This window comes from Anoplophora glabripennis, unplaced genomic scaffold (genome assembly GCF_000390285.2).
Source record: "Anoplophora glabripennis isolate ALB-LARVAE unplaced genomic scaffold, Agla_2.0 scaffold129, whole genome shotgun sequence".
NCBI classification, from domain to species: Eukaryota; Metazoa; Arthropoda; class Insecta; order Coleoptera; family Cerambycidae; genus Anoplophora; species Anoplophora glabripennis.
In genome coordinates this window covers 77320-95668 of record NW_019416294.1, presented here as the reverse complement: position 1 = coordinate 95668, position 18349 = coordinate 77320, and the positions used below count along the sequence as shown (strand labels likewise).

Genomic DNA, 18349 nt, shown 5'->3' with positions numbered 1-18349 from the left:
AGAGACAGGCATAGGCTGCGATCTCCTAACTCATCCTAACACTTCAATCATCCTGGATCTCTCGGTATAAAGGCTCTTAAAATAATTGCGGAGCAATTTGCTACAGGAATGGGTTATACGCAGTTTTTTTTTTTAACCGGAACAGTTGGCACCATTAATTTTATAAGCTATGCTATTAAACGCTGCTCTGGCTTCCGGCCTACCATTTGTGATCACTATTCACTACTATCACTAGTGATGTTTTACATATTCTACAAATTATTTTACTCAATGGTTTAGTCATCGTATGTCATAAGCTGCTTCCCTTTTGCAGACAACTGAGTACATATTACACGTGAGGTGAGTGTACTCACATCAGTTGTTTCAGTTGTGATTCATCTTGTAAAAGGAACGATCATATGAGTTAAATGTAAATTAACCATATATAAACTTAAATGCGAAATATTATTATTGAAAAGACGTTATAAATCATAATACTTACCTATTATTTGCAACTTTTAGCTTTTAAAAACAAACCTAACCGTGCCTAACCACACTTTAAATAACTGAGCACAAAATGAGCCAAGTGAACAAGCTCTCAAACTAATGCAGATAGCAGTAAGTGGGGGTAAAAATTCTCGGTTCAAACTCACTTCGGAAAATTAAAAGAAACGCACATTTAACTGAGTCATGACGTCACATGTGATATTAACACGGATTTCTTAAATTAATTTAAGAAATCCGTGGATATTAATGTGATTTTTCTTGCAAAAGGGAAGCAGCTCTTGATTCTTGAGAAAGTTCTATGTTCTATGATTTTCATTCTATATTTTATGCTGACTGACAGTTTTATAAAGCATGAATGGTAACGTGGTTCCAGGTGTTCAAAATTTAAATATAAATAAGGACGAAAAGGCATGCATATAATTTTATTAATATATCGTTAATATGTTAAAAATTTTAAGTTCTAATAGAACTATAGTGCCGGCGTTTCGACATTCCTATGCAACGTTGGTTTGTAATTTAGTATTATTTACCTGTGTTTACCTGGAATTGCATATGATGCAATACCGTAGAATAGTGTTTTTTCCTTTTTTTTGTTTTTTATTGGAATTTGTAAAAATATAAAATACTCTTTTTTATACAGGCCAAAATGAAAAAGAACAAACAAATTGCAGCCGAGGGTGATAAATCCAGTGCAAAGGAACTGCGTCCACCCCCTTCTTATATCGAAGAAAGATTAGCTTTGTGGAATAAATTGAAAGCTCAATATGACGCAGAACTATCAAGCAAACCCGAAAAATCCATTAAAGTAACTTTACCTGATGGTAAGGTTGTGGAAGCAGTTGCCTGGAAAACCACTGCTTACGATATTGCTAGAGGAATAAGGTAGAGTAGATGATGTAATATCTTTCCTTAGTTGCAATTATGAGACAATTAATTTATAGTTATGAGTGATTTATTTTTGAAACCCAGTTAACTGAACATCGTGATGAATTTGAATTTTATTGTAGTCAAGGGTTGGCCGATAATGCAGTAATCTCAAAAGTAAATGGCACGTTGTGGGATTTGGATAGACCATTAGAAAGTGACTGTAATCTCGAATTGCTTAAATTCGATGATCCGGAAGCGCAAGCCGTGTTTTGGCATTCGTCGGCACACATTCTTGGCGAGGCAATGGAGAGAATATATGGTGGATGTCTTTGTTACGGCCCTCCCATCGAATCCGGATTTTATTATGATATGTTTTTTGATGACAAGGGGGTAACAAAATTTGCTTTACTTTCAAGAAATTTTGTATTAACGCAACGTTTGTAGGTTTCCCAAACCGATTTTCCTGTCGTCGAAGGTTTAATGAAAAATATTGTGAAGGAAAAACAACCGTTTGAGAGGCTCGAAATAAAAAAAGAAGATTTGTTGGAGATGTTCAAGTACAACCCTTTTAAAGTTCGGATCCTTAACGAAAAGGTCGACACTCCCACCACCACCGCATACAGGTGTGGCCCCCTGATTGATCTTTGTAGGGGTCCGCACGTCCGACACACCGGAAAAGTTAAAGCTCTTAAAGTTACCAAGGTAATAATCTCCTTATTGTGAATTTGTCGTTAGTACGTGGTTATTTCTTTTATTATCAGAGTTCGAGCACTTATTGGGAAGGAAAGGCTGATGCCGAGACCCTGCAAAGGATTTACGGGATAAGCTTCCCCGACACGAAGCAGTTGAAGGAGTGGCAACAGTTCCAGGAAGAGGCCGCAAAACGTGACCACCGCAAGATCGGCAAGGTAAACGTAAAATAATCTATACTGGTTGTTAATTTTTAAAATTAATCGTTTTAGGAGCAGGAACTGTTCTTCTTCCACGAACTTTCGCCCGGCTCCTGCTTTTTCCAGCCTAGAGGCACCCATATTTACAACACCCTCATTAATTTTATCAAGAAAGAGTACAGGAAACGGGGCTTCCAAGAAGTCGTCTCGCCGAATATCTACAATGCGAAATTGTGGCAGACTTCCGGCCACTGGGCTCACTACGCTGTAAGTACGTTCTATTTTATCCTAATCTGAAGTTACCTTTGGATCGTTTCAGGACAACATGTTCTCGTTTGACGTAGAAAAGGACAAGTTTGCTTTGAAGCCGATGAATTGCCCCGGTCATTGGTAATTATTTTTCGACCGAAATAGAACTCTGAACGTTAAACAACGATATTTTCTAGCTTAATCTTCGACAATCGCATACGTTCGTGGAGGGAGCTGCCGCTTAGGCTTGCGGATTTCGGGGTGCTGCACAGGAACGAGCTGTCGGGCGCCCTTACGGGTCTCACCAGGGTCAGGAGGTTCCAGCAGGACGACGCCCACATATTCTGCGCCCCCGAACAGATAAGGCAGGAAATCAGCAGTTGTTTGGATTTCCTCAAGCACGTGTACTCGATCTTCGGGTTTACTTTCAACTTGGTGCTGTCTACCAGGCCGGAGAAGTATTTGGGCGACATCGAGATATGGAATGACGCGGAAAAGGTGAGTTATTCGTGCGATTTTGTTTATGAAGTTTGTAAAAAAAGGTGAATTTTTCTGAAAAATTAAAAATCAATTCATGAATTTTTTTTTGATCATTCACCCTTTAATTTTTTTAATCAATTTTTTTTATATATTTTTCAATTCATTGTTATTGGCTTCTTCAATACAGGGTGTTTATTAAGTACTTTAAAGGGTGCATCTTTGACTAAAAAAAAGAAAATTGTTACCTGGACTTTTATAAATGGAAATGGTAAAGGGGCTTATAGTAAACGAAAAAAAAAAAAGATAAATGTGTGAGCAGGGGTGGTGGAGGGTTGATTTGGGGGGTTGAAAAGTTGTGAAAAATTGTATCATTGGGATTCTGGCGAAAGTTGACGTCAAACAAAGAACTATCCAATACAAAAGTTGTAGATCATGCAAAAATCTAGAACTTTTGTAGAGGTCACTTTTTAAAATAGCCTCAAAATTTCTGAGAAAAATGCGATTGTTCTTTTTTATTTCTCATTTCCGCAAAAATAATTTAATTTTGACGAAACTTGGTATATCTATCTATGTCTTAAATAACCACAAATTTTTTTAGATAAAGAAATCGAGAAGTTTCCGAGATATTCATTTTTTTCGGTCTGAAACACTTTTTTTCAACTTAGAAAAATCATCGTATAGAGTTTTGCCAGTGATAATTTTTTTCGTTTTGACATATTTTTTGGTGAAATAAAAGAATCTGTAATTACAGTTCAAAAACATGCTCAAAAATGCAAAAAATAAAATAAAAAATGACGCAACAATGAATTTTTCAGTAATTGTTGATAATTTTTTTCCATAGGATTTTTTTTTTAATTTTGATGAATTCAGTTGTGTTTTTTTATACCTAACAATATGCCGTTTAGAAGGTATTAAAATTCCCGATAAAAAACAAATTTTAAAATAAATTGCATTTACAATGCCACTTTTTTCACTCCATCCAATGGCGTCAACATTTTTGCAATCCGACGTTTCGTCTTCGAGGGGCCATTGTTGTAATAAAAAGGTATTTAGCTTGTTAGCAGCGACATATTTAAAAAAATTAACCTGATGGTGGCCCCTCGAAAACGAAACGTCGGATTGCAAAAATGTTGACGTCATTGGATAGAGCGGAAAAAGTGTCAATGTAAATATGCAATTTATTTTAAAATTTGGTTTCAAATAAAGCCAGAAAAAATAAAACGATTTTGCAAAATTTCGGGTTTTTGGGTTTGTGCATTTGTAATTCGACTTAGATGTTTATAGAAATAGTGTAGAAAAATAAAATTTTGGGTCAAACAATGAGACACAGTTTTTTTTGTATTTTTTTCCGTAGAATTGAATGGTGTAATCCGTTTTTAATTTTTTTTTTAATTTAAACAAATTATCAATAATTACTGAAAAATTTGTTGTTGAAAGTCATTTTTATTTTCTTGCATTTTTGAGCATGTTTTTGAACTGTGATTACAGATTTTTTTATTTCACCAAAAAGTATATGTCAAAACGAAAAAAATTATCAATGACAATTTTTCTAAGTAGAATTTTTCTTTGAAAAAAAAGTGTTTCAGACAAGAAAAAATAAATATCTGGGAAACTTCTTGATTTTTTTATCTAAAAAAAATTGTGGTTGCTTAACCCTTTCACTGCTCCAGACGTATATATTCGCTAAAAATTTATAGGGCTCAAACTGCTCCAGACGGATAAATTCGCATGAATAGTTAAATTGGATCAGGCTGCTCAAACCGTATATATTCGCAACCGTGCGCATAGTGACTCGGTTATTGCAATTGGTAAGGCGAATTTTTGCGGGCGAGCTTATACCGATTGTGACAAATATTTTTATGGAAAGAGGTACTGGTAATAGTACCAAGATTGTTCATGTTTCTTTCAGTTTCTATTTAGTACATATACTGTATTTTATTCAAAATAAAATCGTAAAATTTATCGTAAATCGTAATTTAACACAACATAATGTAAAACTATAAGTGGTCTAACTGCTCCAGACATATATATTCGCACGCGATAAACAATCGCGCACGGCGCGGTAGCTACGTTCAGACGTATTGCGCAGCGAAAGGGTTAAGACACAGAAAGGTATACTTTCACCAAGTTTCGTCAAAATTAAATTATTTTTGAAATGAGAAATAAAAAACTAAAAATCAGAAAAAAACCTGTTTTTCGTATTTTTCTTGGAAATTTTGAGGTTATCTTAAAAAGTGACCTCTACAAAAGTTGTAGATTTTTGCATGATCTACAACTTTTGTATTGGATACTTTTTTGTAATTTTTCACTTTTCAACCCCCCAAATCAACCCTCCGCCACCCTGCTTACTCATTTATTTTTTTAGGTTTATTAGCCCTTTTACCATTTCCACTTACAAAAGCTCAGGTAACATTTTTTTTTCTGCAAGTGTAATTTGGTTGGACTATTTTGTAAAAAAAGGGTTTAAAGTTAAACTTGCATTGGAATTTTGTAAATTGAACCATTAAGAGTTTTTGAAAAACAAGTAAAAATTGATTATTGATTGTATTGCGATGTGACAAACTTAGATCATTTACAAGATTAAGACTAAACTACATCTATAAATAAGTTAATAACATTTACAATAATTGCTGAAACAAACATTTTTTTGGTCGCTCTGTATCTCAAGAACCAAGTCGTTGCGGACTCATGTTCATATGAACTTTTTATCTTAAATTAGTCAAATATTCACCTTTTAAAGTTTGTATAAGTACTTAATAAATACCCTGTATAATAGAAGGTCAAAGCTGAATGGGGAGATATGTCATAATATATATTTGTAAAGTCAGTTGATATTGCCATCTAGTATACAAAAACCTTTATATTCTGTTATAAAAAGAACTCGACTGTAGCGAGCAGTACAGTCCGTCAACATTTGTGTTTGTTTTAACAATTATTATGTGTACATCTATTCAAAACCTAGTCTTATGCTCTCAATATTGATTGTATTCAAAATATTAATATGTCAACGAACATTTTGGAGTCCAAATGGCATTCTGATGAACTCATAAGGTTCATTGTCAGTTGAGGATGTAAAATATCAACTCCATCTTAATTTGACCGAAACGTAATTTATGTTGGGTATAGTAAATTTATCTGGTATCGTTTTTTAATTGAATTTTCTGTAATCTATCACAATTCTAAATTTTCATTTTCTGCTATCATTCGTTTTATTGGAAATGATCCACATGGGAGATGAGCACGCAATTTGTTTGTTTTTAACTTTTTTGTGAATTAAGTAAATTTGAATTAATGTCTTTAAAAGCTGGTTTATTATAAATAAAACACGGGATCTTATGAATCAATGAGTATACAAACCTTAAAATCAATTTTTCTCGAAAATAGCATTTCATGACAAACCTCCTTTGTTCCCTGCGGTCTTTAATTGTAGATGGACAAGTAATTTAATAAATGATTCAAGCTATTTTGTTTTAAAACTAACAATTCTTTTTCTTTGACAAATTAACATGTACAGTTTTTTTTAAACGTCCCTAACTTTTAAATATTTTCTTATTGATGTCAGGAGCAAGGTCAATCTGTTGATATCAGTTATTGCCACTGTTACAGATATAACATAAAATTTTATATTAGTGATTCAAAATTCTCGGAAATTTATTTTTATAAATAGGGACAGGAAAAAATATATAAGACTACAGCCAATACAATTAAATTGGTGACAAATTATTAATATCTTAACAAGTTAGCTCTTATGTACCCTTTAATTTTTATTTTTAACGACTTTTTATATTGTTTAATTTATTATCTAAAATTTTCTTTAAAAATCGTTATTGTTTAATCACAAATTAAATTAATTGATTAAAATCACGGATTTCAATGAAATGATTTAAATAATCTCAACACAGATTGTAATCCCTTCTAAGAAAATATATTTGTAGGCCCTCGCGGGAAGTTTGGACGCTTTCGGCGAGCCATGGAAACTCAACCCTGGTGACGGTGCTTTTTACGGTCCTAAAATAGACATAACTATCCAAGATGCGTTGAAAAGATTCCATCAATGCGCTACGATTCAGTTAGATTTCCAGTTACCCATTAGATTTAATTTGTCTTACGTCAGGTACGTTCTAATCTACAATCGCCGTAAAAATTCATTTCAAAACGTTCGCATTTTCTTTATAGCGAGAGCGGAGACAAGAAACGTCCGGTTATAATCCACAGAGCAGTTCTTGGGTCGGTGGAGAGAATGATCGCTATCCTCACCGAATCGTACGCCGGAAAATGGCCGTTCTGGTTATCTCCCAGGCAGGTTATGATAATTCCCGTCGGACCCAGCTACGATGATTACGCTGAGAGCGTGAAGCAGAAACTCTTCGACGCCGGTTTTATGGCGGAAGTCGATACGGACGCTGGCGACACCATGAACAAAAAGATTCGGAACGCCCAGTTAGCCCAGTTCAATTTCATCTTAGGTATGTCGATTGAGCGGAAACTATGCAAATTTGGACATTGTCGTTAATATTTTTTTTGTTTCAGTTGTTGGAGACAAGGAACGGAGTGCTAATACCGTAAATGTACGTACTAGAGATAACGTGATACACGGGGAAGTTTCCGTAGATACCCTGATAGAAAAATTCAGACATTTTCAGGACGATTATGTTAAAAATGAGGACAAATTTTGAACGGTTTCGGACACATTAAAAAGCTTAAGTATTGATTTTTTAATTTATTATATTTAATGATATTTAATATCAAGATGCATTTATGTGCTTAGGAAATAAATCCACAAACTTCACTTTGTTTTATTTTCTATGCAAGGCATTTGTAATTAATTTAAGTAGTTGAATAAATTTTTTTTATAGGGAGGGCCAACCTTTTTTCTTCTTTTTATATATACACATCTGTTAGTAAAATTTATTTATTTTTTAATAGGACAGTATAAAAAATTATTACTTATATACACACATGCACTTAAAATTATACATTTTAAACAGCTACAAAAACTGTTAATTAAAAATAAACTTACATATTCTTTTCAAGAATAAGATAAACAGTTTTCTTTATTTTATTTTATTTTTTATTTAATAACTTAAAATTCCTAATAGAATACACACATTTTAAAAATTATTTAAAGACTACGACCTACTTCTTATATACAGGCACATGAGCAACACACCAATGGCACAAACGCCTAAAATCGAAAAATTTCGTGCGTAGTCGACGGACGTTTGTAAAACGACACCCTGAAATTAAATAGCATTAGTACCGAATAGAGGGTGTATTTAAATGAAGGAGCATAATTCGCATCAGATAATGCTGGGGTCTACTCATATGCCAGTTACCAGGGTGCTTAAGAAATCGAAAAAAAAACAATTTTGTCGAAACTGATGAACTAAATTTTTTATTTAAATTGCCATGGTTTTTCTCTCGTTATTATGCCGTGGTCGCCACTGACTTACATTGCTTCCCTTGTTCTCGGGCTAGGCTCTGTAGGAGCGGACCTGCTACCAGAACCTCTAGACCAAGGGTCGGCAACTGGCGGACCGCGGTCCAGGTCCGGACCGCGGAAGGTAGAATACTGGACCGCCAAAAATTTTTTGAAAGTATAAATTACTCAAATAAATTATTTAAAAAATGTTTTTTACGTTTAAGTGTCAATCTTATCATTTTTTCTAGTATTTTACAATTGTGTGAGTGTTTTGACTTCTTAATTAGTAAGCAGATTAAATTTGAGTCCAAATTAAAATAAAAAAATAAGATATGAATTTTTTTTCTGGACCTCGTTCAAAATTTTCAAAAGTATCCGGACCCCACCTAAAATTACTTGCCGACCCCTGCTCTAGACCAAGGGTCGGCAACTGGCGGACCACGGTCCGGATCCGGACCGCGGAAGGTAAAATAATGGACTCGCAACAATTTTTTGAAAGTATAAATTACTCAATTATATTATTTAAATAGTTTTCTATTGATAATAATACGTTTGAGTGCCAACTTATTTCTACTACAATTGTGTGGTTGATTTGAATTCTTAATGGTTAGTAGGTAGATTAAATTTATGAGTGCATATTAAAATAAAAAATTAGTAAGGTTTTTTTTTTGTGGACTCTGTTAAAAATTTTCAAAAGTATCCGGACCGCACCTAAAATTACTTGCCGACCCCTGCTCTAGACCCATCTTGATGTTGATTTCATTAATTGTCGTTTGTTATAAGTAGGCCAGGAATTATAGAGTTGGATGTGACTTTTTGTTTCGGCGAGCTGAATTTATCACTATAGATGCTAAATATTATGTACAATAACATATTAGTTTCCACAGTCATAAAAATGGGGGCAAGATTGTTTACAATTGTATAATTTTTACGTAAATTCACATTTTTCACTTATAACTTTTTTCCGTTCATTTCCACGAGAAAACAGTAAAGTACATTTTTTTCGTCTTCAAAAAACCTACAAAACTAGCCTTCGAGCGTCTAAATATTGATTAGATCAAAAGTTATAAACAGAAGAAGTATGACTTTTGAATTAAACATTTATAAATTGCGTTATTATTACCAGGACGTTTTGGCATCACATCCTCTCATTCCTTATCGCTGTCTAATAACTCACACAAAATCTGAAATCGGTAAGTTGAATAGTTTACAAGTTATGGCCTTATAAACAAATTAACTAATTATTAGTCTGGAGGATCCAGAGCATCTTCCACAATCGCACTGATTTTTTTCATGGTAAATTTCACAACAATACATTGAAATCTATCATTTTTTTTTTAATTTCAAATTTGCAACCTGGAAATTTTTTATCTTTTTTAGCCTTAACTGCAAAATGAAATATACAAAGCACGTGCGTGATATAGTTATATATTATTACATATTCGGAAAGCTTATGAAAAGAACTTTTAAGTTAAAAAAAAAATCGTCAAGATTCGTTGAAAAACAACGGAGTTACAGACTGTCAAAGTTGGCGGCCTATTAAACAAATTAGGTTTGACGATTTTTTTTTTAACTTAGAGCTCTTTCATAAGCTTTCTGAATATATAATTTAATACTTAGTTAATTTGTTTATAAGGCCATAATTTGTAAACTATTCAACTTACTGATTCCAGATTTCGTGTGTTATTAGACAGTGATAAGGAATGAGAGGATGCGATGTCAAAGCATTTTGGTAATAATAACGCAGTTTATAAATGTTTAATTCAAAAGTCATAAATAAACTTCTACTGTTTATAACTTTTGATCTAATCAATATTTTTTGACGCTCGAGGGCTAGTTTTGTAGGTCTTTTGTTTGAAGACGAAAAAAAAAAGTATTTTACTGTTCTCTTGTGGAAATGAATGGAAAAAAATTATAAGCGAAAAACGTGAATTTACGTAAAAATTATACAATTAACCACCCTGTAAACAATCTTCCCCCCGTTTTTATGACTGGAAACTAATATGTTATTGTACATAATATTTAGCATCTGTAGTGATAAATTGAGCTTGCCGAAACAAAAAGTCGCGAAATGGTCATTTCCCAGCTCTTTTTCCTGGCCTATAGGGCCGTTACGGACAGAATATATCCTCGGACAATGGTGGTCCTCTGAGACGTTCCATAATGGCCTCTATAACTGGTCTTCTATTATGTGAAGTTTGTTTCAATTTTTTTTTCATCACATGTTCTGTATGTATGATTCCTTAAAAAATGATACGTGTCCCACGCTTCATTATCAAAATATAACCACTTAATTTTCACCAGCCGTCACGGAATTATTTTATTTAATAATTTAATTTTCTTAAAGGAAGGTGATCTTTTTTAGTAAATTCAATGTATTCAACATGTTATTGTCATTTTGGTCGTAATGGCATAATATTTTTTTTATTTCAAAAAGATTCAGTTATGATAATAGCACGTCATCGTAGCTGAAATTTTATGTGATAATAGAGGGAAGAAAAGACTAAAATATTTTATTTAATTTCAAATTAAAAACCTAGTAACTGGCAAATGAAGCAATAATTTCGTAGCTCCTTCATTAAAACACCATGTATATTATTTATTTACAGCATAATAAAAAATACACATAAAACAGACCACAGAAATGAGACAACCACCAAATCCAAAGCCAAAACCTGTGGGGAAGGGGACTACACTTGAAAAAACGCGGACAAACATTCATTATCCATCGACATTGCCACCTGGACCAGATTATGAAGTCTGGCCAAGAAAATAAAAAGCCTAGATTTTATTTTTTACGTATTCGTTACATGAAAATTACATAAATATTTGTCTTCGCATTCTTTAAAAGCCGGTTTATAATCAGTTTACATTTCGGTTGCTTTGGAAATGTATCTACACGAACGTGTATCAATAATCGTTCCTTACCCAACCACCTTCTTGTTCCACCCATACGGATAATCGCCTGGTAATGTAACTTGTCGTCCAGTTGTAGATTCTGATGAAGTAATCGACAAATTTTTCCTGCAACGCCCTTATAGACAAATCTGTACAGAAATAAAACAGTACCAGTACTCTTTCCCATGTTACTCCACCCTCCTTAAATGATACTTGGTAGGTATATAAATTTAAGGTGTATTTAAAAAAGAATAATTACCTGGAATAAACCATACATTAACTGCTGAAACGTGATGAAATTTAAACTGTCCAAGTCAACATTCTGAGCTTGTTCGTGCACCCATCGCCGCTGTGGGGAGAGAGCAAATCGATTAACCAATATTTGTAACGAACTAGCATTGTGGGGTATCACTAAGTACTGTCTATCTTCAAAGGGAAATCTTAATCCTGCACCAGCCATTTGGTCTGTTAAGTGATATAAATATAATCGGTTTGTTTCATCTATAACATTTTGACTCGCTACCAGTTGGTCGCTCTCTCGAAAAATATTGAATAATCTATCATATCTATTTATATTTTCAATATTTTCATTTGGATTATGTGTGGAAGTGCTTGGACGGCTGTGTTTCTTGTCTGTATCCTTTTCTTTATCCATTCAAGTATTTTTAATTATAAACGGTTGAATTAAAAAAGTATAATTTAAAAAACATTGGTCTGCAATGTTCTTTACTGTATTAGAAACATATTTATATACACTATCACTGTTTCTCATTTTTCACTCAATAGTTTTTTTTTCTTAAGTCTATTTTTATACATTTTTTTCGGCTTTTCGCGCCAGTTTTTTAATTGTATTCAACATTTTAATTGAAATAATGGGTATTTGAACTACTCTATATTGTATCTACTATTATTTTTCATCGCATCGAATTACGATAGTTCTTTAGAGGTCTTAGTCTTTTTGAGCCTAAGCAAAGAAGGGGCGAAAATGCCAAAAAGAAAGAAGAATAAGAAGTAAGGTTATGATTTATATCGAAAACACATTTTTTAATAAATTTTATACATTATTCTTGATATATTGATCTGTTCTCATCTATAGTATTGGCAAAATGGTAAGTATTTCCTAGCATCAGTTTTCAGATAATTGAAAGTCGTATTTATTTTAGCCCAAATCAAAAAAAATTGACAGGAAAAAAGCTGTCACCTTCCAACTGGTACATAGAAGTCAACAGGATCCCTTAGTAGCCGACGAGAAAGCTCCACAAAGAGTATTGGTACCAGTTGAAAACAAAGAATCAAAGAGAAGTCGTGAAGATCAGTTAGAAGAGCAACACAAATATGGCATATTTTACGATGACGACTTTAACTACCTGCAGCACCTTAAAGACGTTAAAGATCATAAAATGGAATGGCCTGAACACGCCGAAGAGGAATTGGCCAAGAGGCAGGAGCAAGCTAAAATTAAATTACCCTCGTCGGTGTTTGCGTCTGAAGTTGAGGAAGAAATCGGAATGTTGAACAAAGCTGCACCCGTGTCAGGTGGGCAAAACTTTATTTTTGTAAGCAGAATAGTATACATTATTTTTAGGGCCTCAGTTGCATCTTGATCCTGACGTTGTTGCTGCTATGGATGACGATTTCGACTATTCCGATCCCGAGAATCAACTGGAAGACAACTTTATAGAACTGGCCAATGGTATAGCTTCTGATCAAGAATTTGATGTAGACGAGGAAATCGAAGTGGATTCGAACTTCGACAATGAAGAAGCAGACGAAGTGGGTTCTTTATCAGGGTCCCAACAGTCTTTTAATGATGTGGAGACCAAATCTAGATTTACCAATTATTCCATGACGAGTTCCGTAATGAGGCGTAACGAACAACTCACTCTGTTGGATGAACGATTTGAAAAGGTAGGAATAGTTATTTTTAACCATGTATGCTAATGACAGGGTTAGTATGTAGGTTTTTGACCATTTGGTAGATTTTTTCGCTTTACTTTTTGTTTTTTGAAGCGAGTTGAAATTTCTAATGGTTTTTGTCACACGTCATTGGACTACTTTAATACAGGTGTTTGCACTACTAATTTACTTTAAATCGAAGGAAATATATCGCTTTTATGAGTAAAGTACATAAAATATTTTTTTTGTATATTTGCTTTACTAAACTTGTAGATGTATGCTGCTTACGAAGAAAACGAAATAGGTGCCTTAGATTGTGAAGAAATAGAAGGTTTTGTTCCTGAAAATTCCGATATTCTACTCCAGTACGCAGATGAATTTGAAAAGTCTCAAAAAAGGGAACAAATGGATAAAGACAATGTCACAAATAAAATCAAGGAACAGTTAGACAAAGAATCGGAGGAAGAAGATGACGAAGAGTTCGAAACAGTCCCTGTACCAGAAAAAGAACAATGGGATTGTGAAAGTATATTAAGCACCTATTCGAATCTCTACAACCATCCGAAACTGATCAGCGAACCCAAAGTAAGTTAAAAATTCTTTCTAATTTGTGCCAAAGTTTGTCATACTTTTTATAGAAAGGGAAAATCATAATCGACAAACAAACGGGAATCCCGAAAAACGTTCTGGACTCCAACAAACTGACCACCAAAGCTTTAAATGTGTTAAACGAACAGAACAATGTTAACACAAAAGGACCGTCCTCTATCGGAGGGCAGTCCGTCATCTCCCAACTATCAGTGTTGTCCATTAGACCTAAAGACGAGAGTCCTGATGAGAAGAAAGAGAGGAAAAAGAATTTGAAGGAATATAGGAGAGAAAGGAGGATAGAGAAGAAACTAAATAAGGAAGCTTTCACGGAAGAAGCTAAACGTCAAGTGAAAATGGCTATTAATAATAGAAATAATGTACAGGGAAATAAAATTTTGTAAGTAACTTTTGCGGAATTTTGTTTTAGTAAACGACAATTTGTTTTCGGTGATTCCTGACCTTTACAGCACAAATTATTTGAATCAAAGATATTTAAAATGTAATTATTACTTTTATCTGCTTTACCGGATAAAGATAAGGTAAACATGGAAAAATTTATAACGAACAGCATTAAAAAATAAATTTTTGTCGCGGTAATATTCCTGCTACCATTATAAATTAATTGGACAAATAATTATAAATAATTCAGTTAATTCCTGTCGTTTCTTTAAATACATAAAAAATTGTTTTGATCTACGTTTCATAGTAAATATTTTTTATCTAACACGATATATCATCAATCATCATTAAATTATTTATAAACTTTGTTTCGCCCGCAAATCAGCGTAATCCCTTAAATTTTGTATTTAATGCCGTGGAAAGTTAATTTAAAAACAACCATTTATAGGAAGTTTATAAATCAGTGACAGCTTGCTAAAATTAGAAATAATGAAGAATGGAACTTGTACAATTTTTTTAGGGGATGATTTATATGATCACATAGAGAATTTCGATGATAAGAAAATTTCTAACGAAATTTGTGAAAGCGTTGCATATACAGAGTGTTACAAATTAGTAGGTCAACCCGTTAACGACATATTCTTTGGACTAACATAATGGGATATTTCTTATGCCACTTTTCATTTCAGGGCCCCATTTTCACAATACAGGGTGGTAAAATTAAAATTAAAAAAATGACTTTTATTGATAACTCCGGTGATTGTAGGGATGTTTATTTGAAATTTAGCATGTATCCTCAGTCGGCACACTTTTTGAAATTTGAGTTTGAAATACCAAACGCAGTGGAGGGGGGTTGCAGGACCCATGAATCCCCTTTTTTTTTTTTTTGAGTAAGCCTATGATTTCTGGATATTTTTTCTTAAATAAATTGGTTTTATTCTATTTTTGTCACTCTTGTAAGATTTTTATTTGGATCCTCGTTTATGAGATATTGTAACTTTTTTGGATTTGTGACATCGATTTAATTGAAATTTCAAATATATCGCTACAATCAATAGAAATCTATTTTTAAATTTTAATTTTGACACTATTTTGAAAATGGGGCTATGGGGCTCCGAAAGGAAAAGTGGCATAAGAAAAGTCCCATTATTTTAGTCCAAAGAATATGTTGTTATAGTCTTTCTGAATCAGTTGAACATGTAAAAATTCACTTGCAATAAAATTTAATGAGTTTCATAGGCTTCCCTAAAAAAGTTTTCTGATAAAGGTAAAAAATTATAATAATTTGTATAATGTGCAGAAAATTTCTGTAATATGTTCATTTGGCCAACAACATATTTTAATTATTTATGTCCTCAAAGAATTTTATTATATGTGTAAATTTCGTTTTGTTCCGTTTCAAAAGGTCTCCAAAATGCCATGTAATAATGTTATTTCTCCCTTTTGCAATTTTTATATGAATGATTGATAGAAGCTGCCTATAATAAATTAAAATTACCTGAATCACACCAAATTCCGCATTGCTGCACTGCACTGCTGGGCAATTTGTCCACCACTTGTCAACGGCTGAGATTTATTGCCCAGTAGCCCAATGCAACTCTATTTGTATTTCGTTTGCCCGTGTATACATTTCTACCANCCCGTATATATATATATATTTTTTTTTTTTTGAGTAAGCCTATGATTTCTGGATATTTTTTCTTAAATAAATTGGTTTTATTCTATTTTTGTCACTCTTGTAAGATTTTTATTTGAGCCTCGTTTATGAGATATTGTAACTTTTTTGGATACGTGACATCGATTTAATTGAAATTTCAAATATATCTCTACAATCAATAAAAATCTATTTTTAAATTTTAAATTTGACACTGTATTTCGAAAATGGGGCTATGGGGCTCGGAAAGGAAAAGTGGCATAAGAAAAGTCCCATTATTTTAGTCCAAAAATATGTTGTTATAGTCTTTCTGAATCAGTTGAACATGTAAAAATTCACTTGCAATAAAATTTAATGAGTTTCATAGGCTTTCCTAAAAAAGTTTTCTGATAAAGGTAAAAAATTATAATAATTTGTATAATGTGCAGAAAATTTCTGTTATATGTTCATTTGGCCAACAACATATTTTAATTATTTATGTCCTCAAACAATTTTATTATATGTGTAAATTTCGTTTTGTTCCATTTCAAAAGGTCTCCAAAATGCCATGTAATAATGTTATTTCTCCCTTTCGCAATTTTTATATGAATGATTGATATAAGCTGCTTATAATAAATTAAAATTACCCGAATCACACCAAATTCCGCATTGCTGCACTGCACTGCTGGGCAATTTGTCCACCACTTGTCAACGGCTGAGATTTATTGCCCAGTAGCCCAATGCAACTCTATTTGTATTTCGTTTGCCCGTGTATACATTTCTACCACCTCCACGTTTAGTTCGACCAGACCTGTATATGGGTATGGCTAAATAAATATGGGAACAAGTTTTTCAAATATTTCAATGCCAAGTTGTTGCGTCAGCGATCGAACCGAACATACTGTCATCCTCTTGGTTCTTCAATTGATATCGGAAAGACTATAAATACTTGACCTATTAATTTGTAAGGCCCTGTATATTTGCAAAATATATTTTTTTTATAATCATTAAATCGAGTGTTTTATATTTTCTGGAAAAATTAAGTTTTCTTCATAGAGATAATCTTAAATTTTAATTTAATATTACATTTCATTTTCCAAACTTCATACTATAACTTCAAGAAAAATGAAAATTTTGCGGCAAATATCTATTTGTATCTATCAACTGATTATGAAAAAAAATATTTTGCAATTACACTTTATATCAACATTAACATAAGTACCACTAAAAATGGGGTACAATTTCAAAGTTGATTTTCTGGTGAACGATTTGAAGATTTTTTTTATTATAGATTCTTAAGTAAAGTCTGTAAATATAGAAATTTTTATCAAAATTTAAATATTTAGAATACTGGGAATAAGTATTTTTTTTTTTAATTTTCGAAAACCCAGTAAGTTGCATCAGCTACATTAGAGAACTAAAATGACAGTTTGTGAATTTGAGGCATTTATTTTTTATTTCTGCATGGCCTGCTTTGACTTTTATATTTAAACTTTTGGAATAAACTGATATGCTTACATTTAGCTGCGTATCTCAATTAATAACGGAGCTAATTATGCGAACCAAAAAACAAATTTTTCAGGAGAGATGTAATTATAATTCGATTCAAGTAGACATTCTCCATACTTCCTGCAAGACTTCAAATTTCGGAGGAAGAAACTTACAATCTTGTACACTGTATATTCTGGAAACTTAAATTTCGACAAAAATTTCTACTTAGGTACTACACAGAAGAATAAACCTATAATTAAAAAAAAATATTGTGAAAATTAGACTCACTGTTTGCGAGAAAATCAACTTGGTACTTGAGGCCCATTTTGGTGGTGCGTTAATTTTGATGCAAAGTGTATATGTGCACCCGTTCAAAGAGTTTGTCCTAAATTTTATTCTTACGTAAGTTCATTATGTGGGCCTCAAAATCATCCCCTAAAAAAACTGTACGAGTTCCACTATTCGTTATAAAGATACGACCTTTATAATTTTCACAAGCCATCGCTGACAAAGTCGCTTCAAATAATTACACATTATTTTGATATCTCTCTCTACCAAAAAGTTAAAATCTGTAAATATAACTTACAGAGGATTAATCATCCAATTATTTTTAACAACAGAGACTCCGATAAACATGACCTAATAATAATGGAAACATATTTATTTTGTCACTATAGAGCTATCTACACGGCTTTAAAAGAGTAACCTCGTGTAAGATCAGCCAAATGTAAACATGTTTATGTAACTACTCTTATCCCTCTTTTAGACTCGATGTTTTGTTGCTAAATTTCGGAGTAGCAAAGACAGATTTTTGTTTTCTCAGTACCAGTTTATAGAAAATAATGATCTCCTCGTGTCCGGCCAACAGGAAAATAAAATGTAAATATGTTTTTCTATTTTAGTTTCTGAATTCAGTCCATTAGACGCATTATTACCAAATTCAAAGTAAACGGAATTACTTTGCATACAAAGCTTGTTTACAAAGCAATTTTTATAATGATGTTAAATTTAATATAAACGCCTCTTAAAATGTTAAATTATGCAAGA

General features: G+C 32.7%; 3 protein-coding genes across 4 annotated transcripts; 2 read left to right on the top strand and 1 right to left on the bottom strand.

Annotated features, from left to right (window-relative positions):
- Positions 1-820: 820 nt before the first annotated feature.
- LOC108905038 (threonine--tRNA ligase, cytoplasmic) lies at positions 821-7761 on the top strand. 2 transcript variants are annotated; one of them, XM_018707806.1, is made up of 11 exons: positions 821-894; positions 1127-1368; positions 1494-1743; positions 1798-2055; positions 2115-2261; positions 2316-2510; positions 2563-2633; positions 2690-2990; positions 6908-7086; positions 7149-7438; positions 7503-7761. In XM_018707806.1, the coding sequence occupies exons 1-11, from the start codon at positions 838-840 to the stop codon at positions 7646-7648; spliced, it is 2136 nt and encodes a 711-aa protein (XP_018563322.1). In that variant the 5' UTR covers positions 821-837; the 3' UTR covers positions 7649-7761. The 2 variants fall into 2 exon arrangements, with proteins under 2 accessions (XP_018563322.1, XP_018563321.1); XM_018707805.1 differs by lacking the exon at positions 821-894 and adding an exon at positions 901-993.
- A 340-nt stretch (positions 7762-8101) lies between these two features.
- On the bottom strand, positions 8102-11947 carry LOC111691333 (bcl-2-like protein 1). Its single transcript, XM_023453947.1, has 3 exons — positions 11552-11947; positions 11323-11493; positions 8102-8209 (listed from the first exon to the last, which is right to left on the bottom strand). The coding sequence occupies exons 1-3, from the start codon at positions 11945-11947 to the stop codon at positions 8102-8104; spliced, it is 675 nt and encodes a 224-aa protein (XP_023309715.1).
- Positions 11948-12277: 330 nt separating this feature from the next.
- On the top strand, positions 12278-14188 carry LOC108905045 (protein LTV1 homolog). The gene is made up of 5 exons (XM_018707816.2): positions 12278-12401; positions 12456-12828; positions 12878-13200; positions 13462-13773; positions 13827-14188. The coding sequence occupies exons 1-5, from the start codon at positions 12399-12401 to the stop codon at positions 14178-14180; spliced, it is 1365 nt and encodes a 454-aa protein (XP_018563332.1). The 5' UTR covers positions 12278-12398; the 3' UTR covers positions 14181-14188.
- The last annotated feature ends 4161 nt before the right edge of the window (positions 14189-18349 follow it).

What these genes read in the sequence shown, in the direction of transcription:
- LOC108905038 (XM_018707805.1), top strand. Translation starts at nt 928, where the DNA reads ATGTTAAAAATTTTAAGTTCTAATAGAACTATAGTGCCGGCGTTTCGA. An exon ending in AAGCTCTTAAAGTTACCAAG is followed by an intron (nt 2,056 to 2,114) that starts GTAATAATCTCC and finishes TTTTATTATCAG; the next exon opens with AGTTCGAGCACTTATTGGGA. An exon ending in TTTAATTTGTCTTACGTCAG is followed by an intron (nt 7,087 to 7,148) that starts GTACGTTCTAAT and finishes TTTTCTTTATAG; the next exon opens with CGAGAGCGGAGACAAGAAAC.
- LOC108905045 (XM_018707816.2), top strand. An exon ending in TGGATGAACGATTTGAAAAG is followed by an intron (nt 13,201 to 13,461) that starts GTAGGAATAGTT and finishes CTAAACTTGTAG; the next exon opens with ATGTATGCTGCTTACGAAGA. An exon ending in AACTGATCAGCGAACCCAAA is followed by an intron (nt 13,774 to 13,826) that starts GTAAGTTAAAAA and finishes TACTTTTTATAG; the next exon opens with AAAGGGAAAATCATAATCGA.
- LOC111691333 (XM_023453947.1), bottom strand. Translation starts at nt 11,947, where the DNA reads ATGGATAAAGAAAAGGATACAGACAAGAAACACAGCCGTCCAAGCACT. An exon ending in TAATGTATGGTTTATTCCAG is followed by an intron (nt 11,494 to 11,551) that starts GTAATTATTCTT and finishes GTATCATTTAAG; the next exon opens with GAGGGTGGAGTAACATGGGA. An exon ending in TGGAACAAGAAGGTGGTTGG is followed by an intron (nt 8,210 to 11,322) that starts GTAAGGAACGAT and finishes ATTTAATTTCAG; the next exon opens with GGTGTCGTTTTACAAACGTC.